Genomic DNA, 22,799 nt, shown 5'->3' on the forward strand with positions numbered 1-22,799 from the left:
ATAGTTATGCAAGCAACAAGCAGCTAGAATTAGATAGGTAATGTTACGACCGTACCGACTAATAATAAAATGGCCGCTTTTGGTTCAATTGCTCGTAACAAAAGGAGGAAAACCTTGTGGAGAAGTTGTTGTCAATTTTTAAGATATTTATTTAATATACTAATATTTTTGATATAAACGTTATAATATAAATGTTTAAATGTTCAAACTTATCTAAGACAACTGCTTTCAGTGACTCTTTCGTTGATGGATTGGATATATATCTGGATTCTTTGGTTATCTTCGTAAATAGTTCGTTTTCTTTTACATGTGCTTTCTTTTGATGTGGACTTCTACTAAGCACCAACATGACTACAAGGCATTTTACAAAGAGCACTAACCAGTTAACTAATAATATATTTAAGTATATAACAATAATAAGTATAATTTACATGATCATGGATTATCATGTAACAGTAACCTTGTCAGGACACAATCTTATTGTAGTTAGGAACACACGCCATTTGGCAGAATCCGAAAAGCATTTTCTACTACCCGTCTGGCACGAGACAATCGGTAGTTAAATATTCTTTTCTCTTTATTTAAATTCCTGTGAATGAATGGCTTCATCATTGTTTTGCTCAATGGGAAAGCATCATCACCCACAATGTGGTAATGTATTTTTGATGAAACTCATGGAATTTCAATTGGTAGTGGTAGACCAAGAGTATTTTCAACAACAGCTTTTCGCAAGCTAGACTCGTTATACACGCCAGCATCTCCTGCTGCTCCAACATTAGCATAGACAAACTTGTAGTTTGCATCTACTAGATCTAAAAGCAAAACACTGAAAAAATGCTTGTAGTTGAAAAATTCTGATCCACTACTATTTGGTTGTCGTATGGCTACGTGTTTCCCATTTAGAGCTCCAATGCAGCCAAGATAGTTCCATTTTTTTTCCAATTAGTCTGCAACAGCCTTCCATTCTTCTGCACAAGATAGAGTCTGTAATTGAAGAAAATAAAAGCAATTACATCATAAATTTGTTTATGTTAAACTAATGAATGTTCATTTATTGAATGCTTCTAGGACGATTCCAATTCACCATCATGCATAACAATTGCTGATGAAGTTGATGATCAAAACAATGATGATGATGACGACAGTTTTAATGATCCAGCAACACCAAACAACAGTCTTGAGAATGAGGTTGACTGTCCCATTTCTAGTACTAAACAGCCAACACGTATAAAGCCAAACAGAAAAAGGCAAGCAGATGAAGAATACAATCTCATGACTTTTGGCAAAAAAACATCTCAAGAAAAAGAAGCAGAGAAATGTCTCACAAGCAATGTAATAACCCGGATGAAGCATTTGGTCATTATATCACGCAGTCGTTGTCTGAACTTCCCCCCGCTGTAAAGCACTTGGCACAATACAAAATTAATGAAATACTGTCCCAGGCTCAAACAGGGGAACTTACACATCATAGCACAAGAGTGCCAGTAGCTATGCGCCAACATATGTTTCAAACACCTTATGCACAAAACAACATGCACCTCATTAGCAATCGTATGACAAATAGACAACGATACAACACATCTTCCCCAATAGATGGTGGATTGAGCAGTCCTGTTGTTAATATGTGGTCTTCACCAATCTCTAGAGAGCTTAATTCAGGTCAAGACTCATCTGCCTATGATAACATGAGCTCTTAATGGATGTAAACAGTTATTGTTAATACTACCGATATTTGTTATAAATATTTAATAACTTGCCTCCAAACATGTTTCTTTTCCGACAAATTTTTAGTTGCTAGCTATAAAGTGCTGTAGTGTGACAAGCTTCGTGAACAATATATTGATGCTGTAAATTTCATAGAAATATATTTATTGAATAATACAACTTTTATTCCTACGAAAGGCAACACTAATTTCAAGTTTTGGAAAAAACCAACTTTAAAAAACATTGACTATTTGTGGCGTTTAAAGCCAGTTGTACATGGACATGCATTTTCATCTAGTAAGTCTAAGTGCGCGTGCTGTTGGACACAATATAAATTGAATTATACATTGTACATTTAAAACGCAACCAATCATATACATCAGACATAAAAAATTGTACTGTCGCCAGCAAAATAAAAGTGGACTGTGTGTAAAAATCGCCGAGAGGAACTTTTCCTAAGAGATGTCGGTTTATGCAATAAGTATAGGTTATGAAACGAAAGTAGACACGATCTCAGACTTGTTCGTTATCATCATAAAATGGCCGTAAACTATAGTTGTCTTCCTTTTGCAATATTAGTGAAAAGCGGTTTCGGTACTTGCAGACAGCGACTACAACGACAACAGTTATGATTAGGAACAAAATCACAGATAAAGCAATCGTTGTCACTTTATACTTTGATTCTTCAAGGGAATGGGATTCGTGGTGCTGAGGTGGATGCTAAACAAAGAGGAATATGTTAAAAAAAGTATAGGACAATTAACCATTTTCATTGATTGTATGTGCCGGTTCACTACCTTTTGAAAAATGGTACTGACATAAAAAAACGACCAATGGAAAATCTCCCCTTTTCTGTGTGAAAATAGCAAGCACGGAAAATTTGTGCACGGTTTCGGGGATACATTACAAATTGCGACCGCTTTTGAATGAAACATTAAATCTAAAATGAAACTTTACTTGAGAAAACCCCCTTCTCTGCAATACAGTTGTTGACTCACAAAATATCGACACATAAATTAAGAAAGGCTAACAAATACCTACTTGCATTGAAAAACTTACGCACACCAATAAACCTGGAGCAAAGTGAGAAACTTTTTTACGTTTTTGAATATATCTCAGCAGGGAAAATTTTGTTTTACTGGAAACTTGGCATAATAAATCTCAAGGTACTACTCATACATACAATCTTCAAAAACAAATTTTACAGTTTTTACATAGAGTTTTATTTTTCCATTATATCAGACAAGTCGATGTGTCTCACTTTCCCCAGATCCTGCAGCAAAGTGAGAAACTTAGATAGGAACCTTTTCGCAATAGATAGTAGGGGACTGAAGAAGTAAAATTGTAGAAAACATCTATAAAAAATTATCAACTTAATTTTTACCAAAAAATCTAGGATTTTTCATTTATTAAAAAATTATAGAAAGTTTGAGTTGAACTTAATCGATCAATATATTAATAAGTAAACAAAACCAGGGATGGAATTCAATGACACAAGACACAAATCTTGTCAAATGTGTAATCCTTGTGAGCCTAAGCAGTACAATTCACGCAAACAATCCATTCGCCTTCATATTCGTTCTATCCCCCATTGCAAACAAGGCAGATTCAATCATATATATCAGTTTCTTCTTCAGTCGAAAGCGGACTTGCGATATCTTTTCTTTGCTTTTCTTTATCTAGTCGTCATGTCAATATTATCATCAGTAGTTTGTTAATTCAACTTCTTCAATTTTCCATACAATATGTCTTTTGGCAAATCATCAAACATGGATACTTGTTATTGGGCCATCTTCTTCATTCTGCACTATAAATCAATCTAGACATTACATTTCAAATACATATTTCTATTATGGGGCAGTGAATATTTAAGAAAAGAAAAAACCTGTTTGGGAAAATATTATTCATTGACCTTATAGTAACTTAAATTTAACAACATGCACGCAAAAAAACAAATTAGGGGACACTATAGACACATATTATCGTATGATCATTACTTAATATGGCGACTGTCTCACTTTCCCCATGTAAGTACGGTTTTAAAAATCTCAAATATGAATGTCATCGAAGACATTTTTTAATTAAACGATGTTTTAGTTCAACCACCAACATCCAAACTATAATACTATAGAGAAATTTCCAGCATCTGCCATATATTACACAAAATATTTCAACATACCTGTCAACTCAATGAAACTTTGTCGAACTCAATTTAAAATTCGATAGTAAAGTATCTTCATTTGACGACCGCCATACTTTCTCCGTTTATAAAAACATATCTTAAATTTTACTTTGCTTATATGACATACATGCTGGGAAAGCCACTGATTGACTCTTAAGCTAAAGCTTCGTTTAACAGCTCAGATAGTTTATATTCAACGGGAAATATTGCACTTTGCCCCGGTGTCGCACTTTGCCCCAGGTTACGCTAATTACTTTTTAAATTCAGTTACCGAAGTTAAATCGTCAATAACCTCTAAAACTCACTATATTGCCAATCCTCGAGTCTCATACGCCTCGACACTCTTACACAGTAGCGTAACGCGCTTGCAAGTTTTAGTTCTCCAATGTAAGTTTCAGGAAATTATCTGTTTTAGCCGTGAATAAACTCCGAAAAATTTGCAGGAACAACTTTGTGGGATGGCAACTGACTAGTTGTTTCAGTCATCATATAATATTTATAATATAATATTTCAAAAAGCCGACATTGATTCAAGTCTAGCACAAATATTGTGCAGTCACTTATAGTCTTCAACCTCCCGAAATTCGTGAAATTTTTCGACTTTTCAACATAATGAAATATTTCTACGCAGCTTATGTATATGCACTAGACATGACATATGCATAGGCTAGGTAAAAATTTTGATTATATATACGTCCATTTATAAACACAGTCAGCAGTAAAATTTTCGATGCCATGTACTCACCTTTCTTAGATCGAAACGGCCATTAAACTTTATTAAGATGCAATGACTCTCAACTGTTTCTTCTGTATTGTCAAAATTGTGTACATTACAATTAATTGTCAATTTCATCAACGTTCCAGCCCAGAGGTTTGCTACTTCTTGGTGAATCTAGAAATATATTGCATGATTTATTTAATAAACTAGGGATCCGAAGATAGTGCAAAGTTTCTTACAAAAATGTTCCTAAACATGGCAAATAAAATTAGTTTTAAGACTGCATAGTGTCGAACCTTAGCGTTTCTAAAAATGCTAAGCTGAAATTGATTTTGAGAAGTGCTTATCAATAGCTAAGCAGCTTGCTTTAGACGAAAATACTCTGTAACAGTCTATAAATGATTTGTAATTGCCAGTAGACTGTATTTACAGAAATACGATAGATGTACACGCTGTCTGGCCTTAAAGATAAGTAGAAATTCACTTCTGATTTTTTAATTAACACTTGACACTTGTATCAGTAATATATCAAGAAAAGTATAATTTGTCTGGTCCAACTTGAGCAATGTATATTATAATGTATTACTCGTGCAAATCACACGAAATGAACAAACTAAACTTTGATTTCAATTACCAAGGAGGTAGTTATATCGATGATTTGTGACTGATCATCACGTGAATATTATGATACTTAACAAGTAAGCAATAATTTTCAATCCAAAATTCGACGCGTCAAGTGCAATGATAAACGACTAATATACCACGGTTTTCAATTGAGCATGAATGAATGTGACTTATAGGCGTTTCTTTCGCGAATGAAAGGCATTTGTAACAGCAGATGTTGACTTACTGACTGACAGATTGACTCGTGTGAATTTTCGCAACTCACCACAATACTGAAAAGTTCCCATGGAAACATTGCACTAAAAATAACCGTTTGTTGTCTTATTAAATATTCTATGACAGAACGTCTCCATGAAGATTGGGGACAAAGGGGAAACATTCGAGTAAAAATTTTTGGACGTCACCTACTTTAGTCTTGTAGTGTACCTACTTTAGTCTTGCAGCAATTTAAAAACGCTCTAACACGGTCATTGCATGTTATTTATTCACACAAGCAGTTTTAGTGAAATTGTGCTGTTGAATTCAAAAACGTTTCCGGTTCTCTTAATTGAATATGTAAATGATTATAGTTTATTAAGCTAATCTGATGTCAGATGGGAGAAGACGGACATTTGGCATCGAACTGTCATATGAATAAGATCAAATGAACTTCTCTGCCTGGTAACACTGTAAATTCTGTAAGTAGTCAGATGAATTTATTCCTTTTTTTTGCATTTGTTAGAACTATTTGTAATTATTTAGTTTATTACCGTGCGTAATAAAGTTATGCGCGTCTCGAAGTATCAGAAACTTAGCAGAGAATTGTAGAGCTCTTAGCCGAATTCTACAGGTGCAGCAAAGCTTTGACAAATTGTAGTAGCACCAGATGTTGATTTTTAACACTTTGAACTCGTAAAATATAGACTTTGTCGTCGTGACAAATTTAAAAATTGTTTTAAAATAAGGAAACATCAGGGTGAATGGTTAAAATAATAGCGCAAAAGTTTTAAAAGCACCGTGAACACCAACACAACAATAAACTTGCAGATTAACGTTTTCAAAAAAATTCGTCTTCTTATAAGCTATTTCGGTAATGAATCACCTAGTGGAGATGAAAACATAATATCAGCAATTAGCTAGCACTTCTATCATGAAAACAAACTTAAACTTAATGACGTACTAATTGTATTTTTCACAAGAAATCAAATTTTGCGTGTGTTCTTTGCCTATACATTAGATTCAGAGCATCATTTATGAGAACATGTATTTGGTAATCCTTAATTTCCGAAGTCTAGGCATGCACTTTGGAGTGGAGATTCCTAAGGACTGAAATCAAACTCAATAATCGAAATCCGATGACTGGGGGACTACATCACATCAATCTTATTTTTCGTTATTCGTAAGTCATACATTCCAATATTGTATTTCGGAGATGTTCCATAGTAAAAATCACACAATCGAATTTATTATACAGCTCTCATTTCTAAAGATTATCGTTAAATATAACAGTTTCCTCACTATATCAAGCAACCTGCTGAAGTCTTTAATTAACCATGTATTATCATTATGCAAGGAGTGCTTTTTTGTCCACCACTGCATGTGTACACATGCATATCAACGTCCCCAGCATTTGATCAACAAAGTGCATTTACAATCTGTAGTTGTTTGTTAATACAGTGCATTGGAGTCCTCCTTAGATAAATAGATAAATGCTCGTAAAACGTATTTTGCTACAATAACCTCCTACATTATTTTAGGATGCAAAGGCAAGCATATGAAGCTCGCTCATTTTAAACTGGTATAAACGTCTTGGCACCACTTCCCTTTACCCCTGTTGAAAGAAAATCCAGGCTATGCCAGTGCATCGGAGAAGTTGTCATGTTTAAACGTACCTTTAATGATATATTTTTAAAATGTCGTGTATCAAAACGTGGGTTGAAAATTGGTGATTTAAACGAAATCCATGGTTCATTGTTGGCAGTGAATAAAGATCGTGACCAGTCGACAGAGCAAGTTGTGCTTTGAGACGCACCATATCCAAATAATGGTGCCGAGATGGACAATGTTGTATAACATTCCGGTCTTTTAGATGATTTTATACAACCTTTCGGTATGCCAGGGTCAATCCTTTTTACAGAGGAGCCATCTGTATATCTATAACAACCTAAATAGGTGAAAATAATGACGCAGTATAAATAAGTTCTCCAATCGCTTGGGGTTTTCGAAACAGTTTGAAATAAAAGTACAATAGAGAAACAGGACCAGGGGGGTGCGGGGACGTTGAAAATAACAATTAAGCATCATTTAAGGAGCCCGATCACAGGATTAAAACAAAAACAAACTGATATACTTAGTATGAAATCTTCAACAGAAATTGCTTTGATAAACTGTTGTGCATCAAATATTTTTTAGCTTTTACAATTTATATTTATTGTGTAAGAGGCCATTGGCATAGAAAGATTGATAATTGGAGAGGGAGTGGGAATCATATTTATACATGCATAATATGCAGTGCTAAATTCCTTTGAAATCCATTGTTTTCAACGGATTACAACATGCATATATGAATATGAACCCCTTAATTATCAATCCTCTAACGCTTACACGAAGGGCCCATAATGCCAGGGTCCCAAATGATCTCTCGTTGTCTCGTCAGCGGCACAGTATAGAGAACATACAGTAGGGCCACTCTATTGAATTTTTTCGTGCCACGCATATCTTATTACGTGTGATTACCATATTGGCATCTAGTAAATTGCATTGTGTGACCAATAGGATTGACAATATGCAAACGGCAGACAGTAAACTAATTAAATATACAGCAGCCAGTTGCACAGCGAAGTAGCCCTACTGTATATTTCTACACTGTGTCAGCACGCCTCTGAAACAGATAAAAGTAGCAATTAACATATCTATTTTTGCACATATAAACAGCTCACAAACAATTTATGGCAAACAATCTGGTATGAGCCGTAGATCAACACACCAGACATCTCTACATGAGGTGTTCAGTTAGAAAAGGGGACAATATGTGACATGGGACAACATTTCATGTATGTGAAATACTCAGGTTTAATACCATTCCAGTTAAATTGTCAAAATAAAAAGCTTCATGGATCAGAAGACTCAATATCAAAGATTATAGTAAACAGCTTCTCATGTAATCAATGTTAGTTTTCTCAAATCTTAAACAATATGTAGTATAACTGTCCAATGATTGAATGATCAATGATCATAAACTGAAAAGCCCCAAAGATTTGTTTATGATAAAGTAAATAATAGTATGGCGCCTTATGGCTACAGATTTTTTGTCCATTGAAATATATTTGTAGAATAGTAGGAATGTAGAATAAAGAGAGCATAGCTAAAAGTCCTTCGGCAACAACATGTTTAGAAGCATCAATCTGCTTACCATACGCCATATTGACATAAATCGCATCACACACTCGCATAAATTGACTTTGATATATTACACTCATGCATACACTTCACTTGTCCTTTATTTACGATTTTGGATGTAAATTTCTGCTGATAAAACTCTAAACAATGTTGGCTTTCTTTTCAACATCAATGACTGAAATGTCGCTCGCGAGATCGTCTTTGCCAAGCATTTACAATTTATCCATAAATTTTTCACCCTCTTGAAAAAATTCACAGTTTGGACAGCAGCATTCATGTCAATATATGAATTTGTAAAAGATTTCCATAAATTCCATCTGATTGTAGTTTAGTTTCTATCATGCTTATAAAATTTACTATGAAACGATCAAACATTCAATTCAGACAGTGAGCTTGACTATATTAGTTCAGTTAGCTATCAGTCAAAATCGGTCAAACCAATCACAATAAAACAAAAATTCAAATGAACCAATTGAAAGATAGCAATTGGACTCCCTTATACGTCCGGCCACCCCTCTTATCGGTCGAGATCATTCCAGACTGTCCACTGATCTGGCTATTGACCAATAAAATAAGCGTTTTCGGCGTTCATAAACTCCTTTATGAGTCGAACCAGTCAAGCCACCCCGCTTATCAGTGGTTATACCAGGTCAATTAAAATTCAACTGATCTGGTTACCAACGAGATATTCATTGGATTAGTCATTAGTTTTCAATAATAAATAAAGCTGGATTTTTATCACGAAGTAAATGCGATAATAAAGTAAGTAAATAAATAAGTAAGTAAGTAAGTAAATGCGACAGATTTGACATACTCCAGATCCGCCCCTGGTTTTAAGCTTTTTTAAATAAATTTAGGTAAGGGCAAATCTTGGCTCAGTATTTTACACAGCAATTCTTTTATCTTGGCTTTGATCCATTAACCTGTGTACTTTCACATTGCATAATTCATTGATAAAAACACCAAGTGGCATTTATAAAACTAGTAGCATCAAGAAAACCTTTACAGCTTTACCCTCATTATCTGTACTGTCTGTAAATCTACCATCTGTCAATTTGTGCAAAAGAAGCAAGGAGTTAAATTAGGATATTTTTGTGGTGTTATATATATCAACAGTGTTTTTTTTGTTGACACAGCATTTGAAAGCCCGCGTCTTTCCGCTGACATTTTCATCCAAAATTTGCAATTTATGGTATGACGGCATCCATGCTTTTGATAACCGGCCGCGCTTAATAAATATAGTAATTTGGATTCGTGTTGAAAGACAATTGCAGAACATAAAATTCGTAATCAAGCCATTTTTAAGCCATTTTTTATTATTTTAACTACCTGTATGATGTCTTGTGTAAAGACGAAACGTTACAAATAATAAATAATTTTTTAAAAATGGCTTTATTTCGAATTTTAAGTTGGGCAATTGCCTTTTTAACACGATTCCGTTTTCCGCCTGGCAAGTCTCTCGCTATTATAGTAATTTGAATGAGATTGTACGTCCAGGTAATTACTATACCAGAGCACTATACATGTCAATGACCGCAACGCGTCTAGGTTGCTACGCAACGTAGACGCAAAAAGATATCCACCATTGAGTTCTATAACTGGAGCGGCTATCTCTAACACGGCTTTAATTAGCGGCTGACGCCAAAAAAATGGAGGATTAGTTCCATTACCGCTGAGATTTACCGAAATTGATTGCTTTTCCGAAAATCTCACAATTTCTCTCTTCCCAATAAGAAAGAGTGAGGAAAAAGTATATGTGTTTTTCACATATTTGGCAAGCAATTTATGATGAAAATCATTGTAAAAACATAAATTTCATAAAAGCGAGTCTACTGTGTTTGCCAGTTGTCGGCTTATACGACGGATGCCTTATGAATCCAGATGTGCGCGTCGTAACTGTCGTCCAATGATTTGCTCTATATCAAAGTGTGTAGCCTTGCACGAAACAAAATATATCATATTTTATCTCAACGGATCACTAGTGAAATGTTAGCTCATTAATTCTCATCAGTTTTTTGCTTTCTTTCATGTGATAGCCTTTTTCGCAACAATTGTAGCATTTGTTTTTGTACATGCATCTCGCGTTTCGTAAATTAATAATGAAAAAAAATATTGTACACAAATCACGAGAACCTTTGAGATTATTGTGGTCTTCTGAACAAGAACTGCATCAAATACTTGTCAAGTTGTAGCATATTTGATTTTGTTGTAATGATTGTGAAATGGCAAAAAGCAAATAATTAAAACACTTTAATTACAATAGTGTCTATTATACTTGAATACATGAATACACAATTGTGTATTTAATACTTCTCTTCTTTTTCTCTTTTTTATACGTTTCCTATTATTATCCATGTGAGTGCAGAATTTGATTGACTAATACAGCTTTCACCTCAATAATAAATTTTATACCCATATTTAATAACAGTTGCTATGGGATTTTTCCCTCTAAGTATGCAACATCTGGTGTTGTTTATACAAGAATGATGAAGTGCATGTACACATGTAAAAATAAGGCAATAAAACCAAATGAATTAAACACATTTTGTGTTCTTTAATGCTAGAAGCTTAACAGCTTTTCAGAAATTATAGAATTATTAAACTTTACTACCTGTATTTTATTCATATTATGAAATGAATTAAGAAGCAAAAAATTGAAGAAAAACTTGGAAAAGTCAAAACATTTCCCTGGTTTAATAAAGCAGAAAATAAAACAAATGGCAAATGTACATTCTGTATATTATTAGGTAAATAAGCTCAAAATATTTTTTCAGCTAAAACTGAAATTAAGAAGAAATATATAGCACTGACGTTTTCATTACAGAATTTTCAATATGGCATGCATTACATATAAGTAACATTCAAACAACATTCTACTAAAACAATTTAATAAAATGTGACATGATTTTACAATTTAGTTATACCAAACACACTGCATGGATGGTACAGTTGCAGTACGTCATCCTCAATCCCAGTATCAAGTATCAATATTGACACAAGCAAACTTTATGACCTTTTTACATGACATTTCATCAAGCATCAAGACACACATAACCTTGTTATCTTTATTTGGTACTTGACCTTTACTTTCATAGCATTCAAGGCATTTTTATCAAATCCATTATCTCCATCCATAGAATTAGTCCAAGTTCCAATAACTGTTGGACAGGGAAGTCTGTAAATCATTTATCTTTGTTTGTATTCAGCCTTAGCATTTTGCAGTTAGACTCTGTCTGGTCAATAGCATCTTCCAATTGTCTTAATATAGTGATTTATGAAATAGTGTTACAACAGCATATTCTAGAAACACTTTGCTATCCGATCATCTCTTCATGTTGTCAGCAAATTGATCAGAACAAACTCTGATCTACTTCATGGGTTCTCTTTGAGGGTGACTGTTTCTTCATAGTATCTGCCCACTGAGTAAAAAGAGCAGAATCTTTTTTCGCGTCAGGGAAACTATTTTGCAAACAGATTTACGGTTTCACACGTTAACAAACATGAAAAATGCTGTATAAATAGCTATAGGCATCAGGGGGAGGTCGAGAATATAATTTTTCTGCAAAGGAATCATTTCAGCGGAAATAGGTCCATTGGCCGCCATTTTTTTGGCGTCAGGTTTCAGTCCACTTAGTCCCTCCAGTAATTAAAGAACTCGATGATGGCCACGAACCGCCGAAGGCGAGTGATTACTTTTTTTTTAATCACATATAACTTCTTACCCGTGTATCTATAACTGAACAAACGACGGTTCAATGCAATCTATTTGTTTTAAGTATTAAAGACGAAAAAATCCTCAATTTTTTTTGTTTTTCCCAACACTTGGAAAATTAAAAAAAAACATGATTTTGCAAGTATCACACGTACATTATCTCTAGGATTAAAGAAATCCTAGTTGCTAGCATAGCATATGCTAGAATGTGATTGGCAAACAGAATAAACAAGCGATGGCTTATCAATTTTGTTGAAATTGTGTCATCGGAGATGACGTACAATTCAACGTTTGAAAATGTGTTTTTTTTTATAAATACGTCAAATGCTTCAAACTATGTTTTCTTAATGTCGTCATTTGCCCATTCAGGGATAAACTTAAGTAATTATTCAAATACTTTTGTCATTCGTTAGTAATTTAAAAACAAGAAATTTCTGTGACGTCAATTCCGTGCGTATGTCTTCTTCTCCTTCGTATCTTCTCCGACTGATACTCGCGATACTGCTGCAGATCCGCGGTAAGCAGCGGACTGGTACCCACGTTGATATGTATTTACGAACGCGCCTGCTCATCCTCTTCTTTCGTGGGAAAGCTTCGTTCTGGTATCACACAAAAGTACTAAAGAAAATATCCTTGTTTAACGAATACATCCTATGCTATAAACTAAAATTAGCAAGCGAACAGGTGAGTCCTTGTCCCATAATGTTGAACGTGGCAAAAAGTTTTCTATTTTAAGTCCTTATTTAGCAAATTTAGTTCGTAAAAATAGGTTGGCCAATATCGAAGTTCGATAACGCATATAATCTTATGTTAAGTGCTTGATATCATATTCCTGCAGGTGCCAGCCTCGCAGGGAGAGATAGATATTGTCGAGCATGGCCACCCTGACAATCGCCACGAAAATACACAGTATATTCGCTCATAAATTAGCGATCAAGTGGCTGAGTCTCTACAACAACTACTACCACAGATATTAACGCAGTCCCTGCAAAAGGCAGGCTTTACCTCAAGCCTTCCAGGCACTGACATCCCGAGTGAAGATGCAGAAGGCTCAGATGAGCCCATACGCAAAAAACAGATGATGGGTGAGGGTAGTTGTGAGACGGCAAAAGGTCGATCTAGTAGGTTCTATACAGAACCCGGGCAGATCACATTACCTGATGATTTGCTAGAATTCATTACATCCACATTCACAAAACCATTGTCCATAAAGATTTGGACAACATTACTGGACAAATATCCAACAATACAAGGCACTGAGAGTGTGCTAGTTTCTCCAACAATGGAGACTGTTATGAAAGAGGACATAAAGAAAAAACATGGCTATCACAAAAGAAAAGAAGTATTTTCTTTTAATGAAGGCTTAGCGGAGCGTCAAGCCCCTTTGCTTACTGCAGTTCGACCTATTGTTGCTGCCCTGGAAGCATTAGAGACAGTCATAGGTGACAATGATGAATATACTGGTCTTCCAAATCCTGAAGATATCAAAGTTATGCTTGAAGATGCGCCCGCCTCTTGGGAAATGCAGTTTCCCGGTTGAGTGCGTGGAAAAAAACGACGATTTTCCGAATTTCTGACGGATCTTGGGAAACGCACCCTGAAGTCTGACCTTCCAGCAGACAAACATTTATTTCCAGATACGTTTTACAAAGCAGTACAGAGTGAAAATGATTACTCAAAAACTAAGAGTACGTTGGTGGCATCGGGAAATTCGAATCCCTCAAAGCAGTTTTTCAAGAAAACGTATAACAACAAGCAGATTTTTCGTAAGCAGCCTTTTCAAGCAACCCCAGGAGATCACAAAAGAACCTGGGGAAAACGATGGAACAATCGAAAAGACTCAATCAAACTCAAGGATTCAAACGCCTCGACTCGTAGTTCTAATGAAGGAGGAAAAAGCTGACAATGCCGTTCCGGACCTATCTCGACAAAAATTCCAATCAATATAGCCAGCGGGTCGTCTGACTTATTTTTTAAGAAATTGGAGGAAGATATCGAACGATCCTTGGATTCTGCAAACTGTGGCAGGGTACAAGATTCCATTTTTCAAACGACCGTTTCAGGTTCGGGCAAGAATAACAAAAGCAAAAACACAAAATCAAAAAACTTTGTTAAAAAACGCAATAACAGAAGTAATGGGAAAAGGAGCGGTAAAGAAGGTGACGGCTCCTGTAGACGGTCAATTTCTTTCAACCTTGTTTATAGTTCACCAGAACAACAATATTCAATCTGAAGCAGCTGAATGCATTTGTCGAAACAACCAAATTCAAGATGAAGGGCTTGCAGTTACTTCGCTCAACATTAAAACACAACGACTTCATAATGAAATTAGACCTTCAGGAAGCTTATTTCTCCATTCCTGTTGCAAAAGAACACACAAAATATCTCCCATTTATGTCCACCAACGAGATGCTAGCCCAGCATCAGCCCCCAGAACGTTTACAAAGGTATTGAAGCCAGTAATTGTGCTACTGAGAAAACAAAGTCTTCGCATAATTATCTACTTGGACGATCTATTACTGGTACACCAAGATACAAAAGAGTTGACAAAACTTTTCAATCAGGTTTGCCATCTGCTAAGAGAGCTAGGATTTATCGCGAAGATAGAGAAATGTTCACAAGTGCCTGTCCAATCCATAGTCTTTCTTGGGGCATTACTGAATTCCAGCAACATGACCATATCAATACCACCTTTGAAACTGCACAAGTTACAATTCGAGACTGAAGACCTGCGTGCACAATCCAGGAGCTATTCGCTTTGCTGGGTGGAATGACTCAAGTATCAAAGGTTGGAATGGAGACAGGTCCCCTACATTATCGCAACTTGCAACAACAACTGATCAGGGCGATTCACCGATACGGACATTTTTCTCGGAGACGGTGCATTACAATTACGATAGATAAACAAAAAGAATGATAGCACAGCGCTATAACCAACAACTACAAACAATAACGACCAAAATGATGTGCTATCATTCTTTTTGTTTAATAACATTCCAACTATTTAACCTTACGATAGATAAAATGACCGACCTCAGTTGGTAGACATCGACCAAGCCAATAACAGAGAATGGTGCATCGATAGACGATCAGAGGACTACCATTACTATTCAAACAGATGCATCCCTTTTGGGCCGGGGGGCGAGTTGTCAAGGTCGGAGGAAAGGGGGGCATTGGAGTTCAGAAGAAAGAAAAGTGCACATCAATATCCTGGAAATGAAGGCAGCCTTAATTGCAATTCAGTCATATCTCAACACAGACCTACAGCTCACGGGAAAACGGATTCTCCTACAGATGGACAACACAACTGCGGTGGCCTACATCAACAAGAGAGGAGGAACCAAACCGGTTACTCTCACCAAAGTAGCGTTGGATATTTGGACACTGTGCCAATCGAAGAATATTATCCTGGTGGCACAACACTTGCCAGATGCTCAGAATTCTATAGCAGATGTCGAGTCTCGCCAAATGAACGCCAGGACAGAGCATGCATACCGAATAATTGGGGTATACAAATCGTGCATATCACAATTCCACGACCTAATTGACGGTAAACAAGTAGGTAGTATGCCGGTTGTTTCCCGATTTATAAAAGGAATTTTCGAGATGTCCACAACTTGGCCTGTTGGAAAGGTCCATCCTGCACGAGAACTTTCTTTCCAGGCATTTCCTGAGAACTCGAAAATATGTGTGGTTAAATGTTTAGAAAAATATTTTGAGCACACCCAAAATATTAAGAGAAACGAACAACAACTGTTGATTTCGTATAAAAAGCCACACAAGGCTATATGCAGCCAAACTTTATCCAGATGGCTACGATCGGTGTTGGTGAAGGCGGGAATATCCGTGGAATATAATGGTCATTTCACCAGATCAGCATCAACGTCGGAGGCGGCGTACTCTGGAGTATCCATGGAACTAATATTAGTTGCAGCTGATTGGTCGTCAGCAACAATCTTCGAGAAACATTTTTTAAAACGCATAAGGATACCTTTGTAAAAGCCATATTAACTTCATCTGAATGAGTTTAGAATGTTGAGAGAATATTATATAAAAATCTTTGTTTCGATATGATGATTTGTGTCTTGTTATGCAAGCGTAGCAGCAAGGCTTTTAAATCTGCATCAGTATTGCGAGTATCAGTTGGAGAAGATACGAAGGAAAAATTAAATTTCTCCGGAGGGTACTGACATGACGGGGAGATGTAGTTCTCCGAGGATCTTCGAAGACTGATATGAGCAATACTACTATCCCCAACCGGAAAATCTTGCCACCCCACCCTGTGTTACTTACTGCCATGTTTTGACTCAGCTCGCACTCTATCAGAGGATGAGCACGTGCATGCATAAATATTTATCAACGTGGGTACAAGTCCGCTGCTAACGGCACATCTGCACCAGTATTGCTCATATCGGTCTTCGAAGATCCTCGAAGAACTACATCTCCCCGTCAGAAAAACAGATTAGTTACGCACAAAGGATAAGATTCATACATGCATGCTGTTCTATTCAAATTTAGTAGAGTCATATAGTTATATAGTCACATAGTTCTCGACCAATGAAATCGTTTAACTTCTTATGTTGAAAAATAAATGGAGCGTTGAAAAAATAATAATGAAAAATAGATGGCGAATAGAGTAGCCAATAAAACTAATTAAAGTATTTGCAAAAGAATACTAGTATGACTCTACTAAATTTGAATAGAACAGCATGCATGTATGAATCTTATCCTTTGTCCTTAAATAATCTGTTTTTCGCAGTCCCTATTAATCCCGAATATGTAAAAAAATTAATGAAAATACATCATCAATCAAACCAATTGTATTGATATCCTGTTTTTTCATTTGGGAAACTTATGTTCACAAAAAATTTATTCCGCACATAAAACCGATATCTAAATCACTTTTACTACACATGTCAATCATGGGCGTAGGAAGATCAATAATTAAGGAGGCTCATATACATATATGCATGATATAATCCGTTGAGAACAACAACATTCAATAGAGCTTAACCCTCCATCTCATGTATTTATGAATATGAGCCCTCCTAATTATCGATCTTCTTACGCCCATGCGCTTATATAATTGCTAAAATTGACTGAGTGATATTATTGAAACTTTAAATGCTAGCATAGGACGAGCATAAAATACCAACCTTCGTATTTCAGAGGCAATTCGCATATGGATCGAAAGTCACCATCAGTTTTTGGTTTAGCAATCCATTTCGTTTTTAAGCGTGGACGTGTTTTGAACATAAGAAAATGAATGCTCGTAAAATCCAGAGATAAAGCGGATCCGTTCATCTTACCGTAGAAGTCATTTCCTGAACTTGGGCAGTACCATTTCTGGCCGATGGCTTCTTTACCTGCTTTACATGGCTTAACCGATATCGACCTCGCGATCCCGTTGCTGTAATCTAAACACTCCAGTGATTTTAGGTTCAACAATTGGGATGATGTCGTATATATCCATGTTTCCTGTAAATCTCCATTGTATATACTTTTGCGCTGGATGATACCCGACGGTTGAACCGCAAGAAAAACGTTTTTTACATTACTCCTGGATATTGCAAACGAACTGTATTCCGGAACTAAAAAAATACAATTTTGCATACCAAACAATAATATTTAAAGTGAAGTTGCTGTTACTGTAATATATATCGTAGCATACATTGTCCACCATAATACATGAGTAAATGGAAAAGAACACATAAAAATGTGGCTTAGTTTAAAATATAAATAGCCCGTGTCGTTCCATTTGAATAATTTCGTAGGACAAAATAAAAAACTAGATCTGCATATTTAGGCCTCAAAACTAAAATCATTTTGTGTTGGTGATTTTCGGGCTATTCTCATTGCATAATCTATTTTGGCAGGGGCTTAGACAAGGGGCAAGAACAGAGGTACTGCCGTCACAGAAAGGTGAAATCATGGTATAAAAACTGAGGAAGGGGGTGGCGATGTGTACCTGGTTGAATATCTATGTTACTTCCAATTCCAACCGTTTGCAAAAACTTCTACCTTTTCTCAAGTCCAGCAACAAAAAAATAATGTCTACAAAGTTTACTAAGCGTACTTTAACATTTTCATTTGAGTATTTACTTGCGCATTAATTTGCTTTATTGTGTCAATTAAAATATTCTCACTAAATAAAGGAAACAAAGGGCTTTGATAATGTTTATTATATGCATTTTATAAACGGAATCTGTAGCTAGAAAACATTATTTGAATTTTAGAATGAACGAATAACAAGGATAATTCTGCAGACCATGTATATAGGAATACTGCCACAGTGCTTCTATCACACACCCAATTATTAATCTTCCAGCATCTCTAGAATGAGCAGTTTGAACAATTAATCAATCAGATTCATTGTGATCACGTTCGTTATTTATTTTTACTTTTGGTTAAATTTCGACAATTTTAAAAACATCTACTCAAGACGCTTTTAGTAACATTTTTCATAAAGCCTGTTTGAGAGTTGTATCATTATTCTTTCCTCAGCTTGAAAGCCACTCTCCCGAAGCTACTTATATCATTTCAACTGCTCTATGAAATAAGAGAGCAGTAATAGAAGATAAAACCTAGAAAAATTTTGGCCCATATAATATTATTTGGGCCAAGATTCAATTAAAAATTGCTGAGTACTGTGAGTAGATCTTGTAAACTGGTCAGATTCATCACTGGTTCGTATCCGTAGACGAAGTAAGCGGGTGGGAGGGAGGGATTAGCTCCCTAAAGTTGGTATTGGTGTGCATCTTATACATCCATATTTGCTGAAACCCTGTCTTGAATTGATAAGATATGGACAAGCATACGACGAGGCAACAAATATGGGTCGTCATCTGAAAGTGCTCGATTGAAAGCTGCAGAAACCCCCTAAAGCTTAAAAAACGAGTCTAGTTGACTACTCATTGATCTTTCCCATGCCACCCTCCTCCCCCCCCTTCAAACTTAAATTTGTGCCTGCGCCTATGATCAAATAACTCAAAACCAGCAATGCGCTAAGTGGTGCTATTCTGTCTCAAAATGACTTTCAATATGTTATTCTAGACGTCGGAAACTAGTTTGTGCAAAGTTGAAGAAGTTTCGCGATTTTCGAGGAAAATTTTACAAAAAGGAAAATTTCGGCACGTGCTGGGCGTAATAAAAGACTTTTTTGTTTGTAATTCGTGTTTATCTGCACAGTTAGCATAAACCACTTGAAATGTGCAAGCAATTTTTGTTGAACTTGAGTTCGGAACTCGGAAGCTAATCAAGCTATATTTCATACGTCATCATAGACAAATTTAGAGTCTGCCATCACTTTGTAAAAGAATAGACGAGAGAGTGGCACAGGGACGCCGGAACTGGGGGGCAAGGGGGGCAACGGCCCCCCTTGCGTTTTCTGGAGATGGGCAGGGGGGGGCAAAAGTGCCCTACAGGTGGAAAATTTATTGTTTTTCATCCAAGATAAAGACTACTTAACCGTTGTGGGATATTGCATTCTTTTTAGCTTAGCAATAAAATTGTCGTAACTATGTTCGTTTTCCTTTAACATTTCTTTGTTTTAAGTACGTTTTGTAAGTTCTTTGTTTGATTAGTTAGTTCTTCTTTTTTGTTGCAACGCATGAGAACTTGAAACGCAATGAAAGAGTGAGTACTGCTAATGACGTTATACTATACTACACAGTGCCAACGTCTTCATGAGATGAGAAGCGAAGAAGAGTTTGAGCGTACACTTGATGACGCTAAGAAAGTTTTTCGTGTTATGTTGTTGTTTCCACTGGAATTTAGTGAAAATTTTGGCACTGGCACTAGACTAAAAAAAGTTCCAAGATGGATGAATAATGAAGAAATGTTAATAACAGAAAGCCTTCACGTCACAGATGCCTCAGTTTACAACAGTGCGAATATAACACCAATGCGAAGCTCGTACTACCAAGCCATTAATGCAATCATCTCAGGTCTAGGATTGCGATTTGAACAAGACGATCTTTTCCAGATCAAATGTATCGAGGAACTGTTACTCAACTCTATGAAAGAAAGAGGAGTATCTTTAGATGGATTAAGCAATTCTTTGATTGATAAAGATGTTCTAAGAATGCAGCTTGATGATCTTCCTACCATTCTTGGGCTTCACAACGCGGATCAGAAGAAAAAAATAACAGAAGTCACGCGTATTTCAACAATAGCAGAGATATTCAATGCTATGCCGTCAGCAAAGAAAAGGTGCTCAGAGATCCACAAACTAATTATACTATACTACACAGTGCCACTCTCGTCTGCCTCGTGCGAACGCACATTCAGCGTAATGCGTCGTCTAAAAACATGGCTGCGGTCAAACACTGAAGGAAATCATCTGAATGACATTATGTTGTCCAACATTCAGAAGCAACACATGGATATGGTGGAAATAGACGTAATTACCAAAGAGTTTTCACAGAGAAATGAAAGAAGAATTAAATATTTTGGAAAATACAATACATGACAAATTGTAAATTAGTGACGTTACATCGTTTGATAGTTATATTATCGTTAATATTCATCGACCAACACTACGGACATGTGCTTCTGTACAGTGTATTGCATGTTGCACATCTCTTTGCTGTTTATCACTATTAGATTATTTTTTGTATATTTCACTAATGTGCCCTTCTCCACAAAGACTTGCCCCTCCTGCCCTTTTGCCGTTCCGGCGTACCTGTAGTGGCATATTCAAAGAATTATATAATTTTATTTATACTCCAGAGAACGGTCTGATTCGTCTTGCAAAGGTGACGTCTGATTAATATTTTTAACGATGTCATGGTCTTGTCTTGGTAAAGATACACTAAAACTAGAACAAAAGCTTTAGCACCTACCTGTTTGTGAAACAATTTTGTCGTCGTTGAGACAACGTTTCTCGCTTGCTAAATAATTTGCCGAATAATTGTCACAAATACAGACTTCGCATGATTTCGTTTCACATTTAGCATAATGTCTGGCACACTGTTCCGTCTTGCAGTTAACACCCTCTTCGCAAAGAGGATTTGTAAATGTGTCCTGCGTTGTACGATTAACAGTTATCGATGCTTTTAGTTTACCAAAGGAGATGAACAAAAGCAATAAAATTCTCACTGAGAATGTCATCGTTAGATGTTAAAACGTTAAATTTTGTCAAGTTTGTATATAATGATACAGTGTTTTCTTGTTTAGAACGAGAGTCGACGCCGCGTTACGTGTACTATTCTCCTCGAAATAAAATAAAACGATTGTAAACTTGCATTTGATACAAACAAGCATTCCTATTTACATAATTACGCATTTCACAAAACAAGGAACTTAATTCGACAGCCAATCAAACCTGGCCGTTTTCACCTGTCTTCATTTGTCTTTCATTCTTCTTGAATATATGAATACAATATTACTCTGACGTTGCACTTTATAGCATTTCTGCATGGTTTGATAATCTTCGACTTTGGAAAGATTACAAAATGATCTTTTCATGCAAGCATTTGACTCGATGTTTGACCTTTAAACCTGAACGGTTGGGTTTTGATCTCAAGATTCTTTAACGTGGATTTAAGAACAGAGAGCTCTTATGCCCGCGTCACCTACTCTAAACCACACAGAGAATCGTGGCTAGTTGTAGATAAGCGTTTATATAGCGAAGTAAAATTCGTTTATTTTGGCCCAGTTTACCCTATACCAGATTGCATCGTCGCGCCGTGATTTTTGTATCGGGTTGGGCTGCTGTTTACACTGCGACGGATCAACCGGTATGTCTAGTGTAGCGAAAATCACTCCGCTCTGAAGGTGACACGAAAAGCAATGCCATACGTGGCGGCGTAGTGTAAACAGTGCAATGCGATAGAAACTTCAATTTGGCGCAACATTTGACTTTTGTTACGCCCGAAATTTCGCAATTGTTGCTATTTATCTCACGAGATCAACTGTAGTCGTTTATGCTTCCTATTTTCGTTATTAGGATACAATTAAAAGTGAATTCGTACAATATTTTAGTATTTTGTTCATCTTTTGTATCGACACCTTTCCAGTCGATGTCTTTGCTATAATTAACTTAATTATATAAGATTATATTACGCGCATTGGTTTCACCTAACTTTGTCGATGATTTTCTACAACTTATTTTTTTGTGCACTCTCCAGAGTTTGGATATATTTTAAACAATATAAATATCTACAATATCTACTCTATAAGTCAATTTGAAACGTCCGTTCAAACAACAGGCCTGGTGACTTGCCTGCCTGGTCGCATCACGCAACTTATCACTTACGGCAATCTACTATCCCGCGAGGTTTTGAATATCCTCAATCGTTTATTGTTAAGTGTATGCTCTTCTGATTGAATATTTTTTAAAATTCAATTTAAACTTTAATATTAAGTAACGTGGTTCGCATTATTGCTGATCCATCCTCCTGGTGACTTGCCTGCCTGGTCGCATCACGCAACTTATAACTTACGGCAATCTACTATCCCGCGAGGTTTTGAATATCCTC

At 36.1% G+C, this 22,799-nt stretch overlaps 1 protein-coding gene across 2 annotated transcripts; it reads right to left on the reverse strand.

The window, feature by feature from the left end:
- Positions 1-1,852: 1,852 nt before the first annotated feature.
- LOC124434103 lies at positions 1,853-21,764 on the reverse strand. Of its 2 annotated transcripts, none has more exons than XM_046983978.1 (5): positions 21,162-21,762; positions 17,475-17,909; positions 7,100-7,371; positions 4,632-4,778; positions 1,853-2,424 (listed from the first exon to the last, which is right to left on the reverse strand). In XM_046983978.1, the coding sequence occupies exons 1-5, from the start codon at positions 21,427-21,429 to the stop codon at positions 2,218-2,220; spliced, it is 1,329 nt and encodes a 442-aa protein (XP_046839934.1). In that variant the 5' UTR covers positions 21,430-21,762; the 3' UTR covers positions 1,853-2,217. The 2 variants fall into 2 exon arrangements, with proteins under 2 accessions (XP_046839934.1, XP_046839935.1); XM_046983979.1 differs by lacking the exon at positions 1,853-2,424 and adding an exon at positions 2,904-3,511 and having other exon boundaries at positions 21,162-21,764.
- Between the last annotated feature and the right edge of the window lie 1,035 nt (positions 21,765-22,799).

Source organism: Xenia sp. Carnegie-2017, unplaced genomic scaffold (genome assembly GCF_021976095.1).
Source record: "Xenia sp. Carnegie-2017 unplaced genomic scaffold, XeniaSp_v1 HiC_scaffold_14, whole genome shotgun sequence".
NCBI classification, from domain to species: domain Eukaryota; kingdom Metazoa; phylum Cnidaria; class Anthozoa; order Malacalcyonacea; family Xeniidae; genus Xenia; species Xenia sp. Carnegie-2017.

Coding starts and splice junctions, on each gene's coding strand:
- LOC124434103 (XM_046983978.1), bottom strand. CDS start 21,429: ATGACATTCTCAGTGAGAATTTTATTGCTTTTGTTCATCTCCTTTGGT. Junction 17,910..21,161: donor CAAAATTGTTTCACAAACAG/GTAGGTGCTAAA, acceptor GTATTTTTTTAG/TTCCGGAATACAGTTCGTTT. Junction 7,372..17,474: donor ATTGCCTCTGAAATACGAAG/GTTGGTATTTTA, acceptor TCACCTATTTAG/GTTGTTATAGATATACAGAT.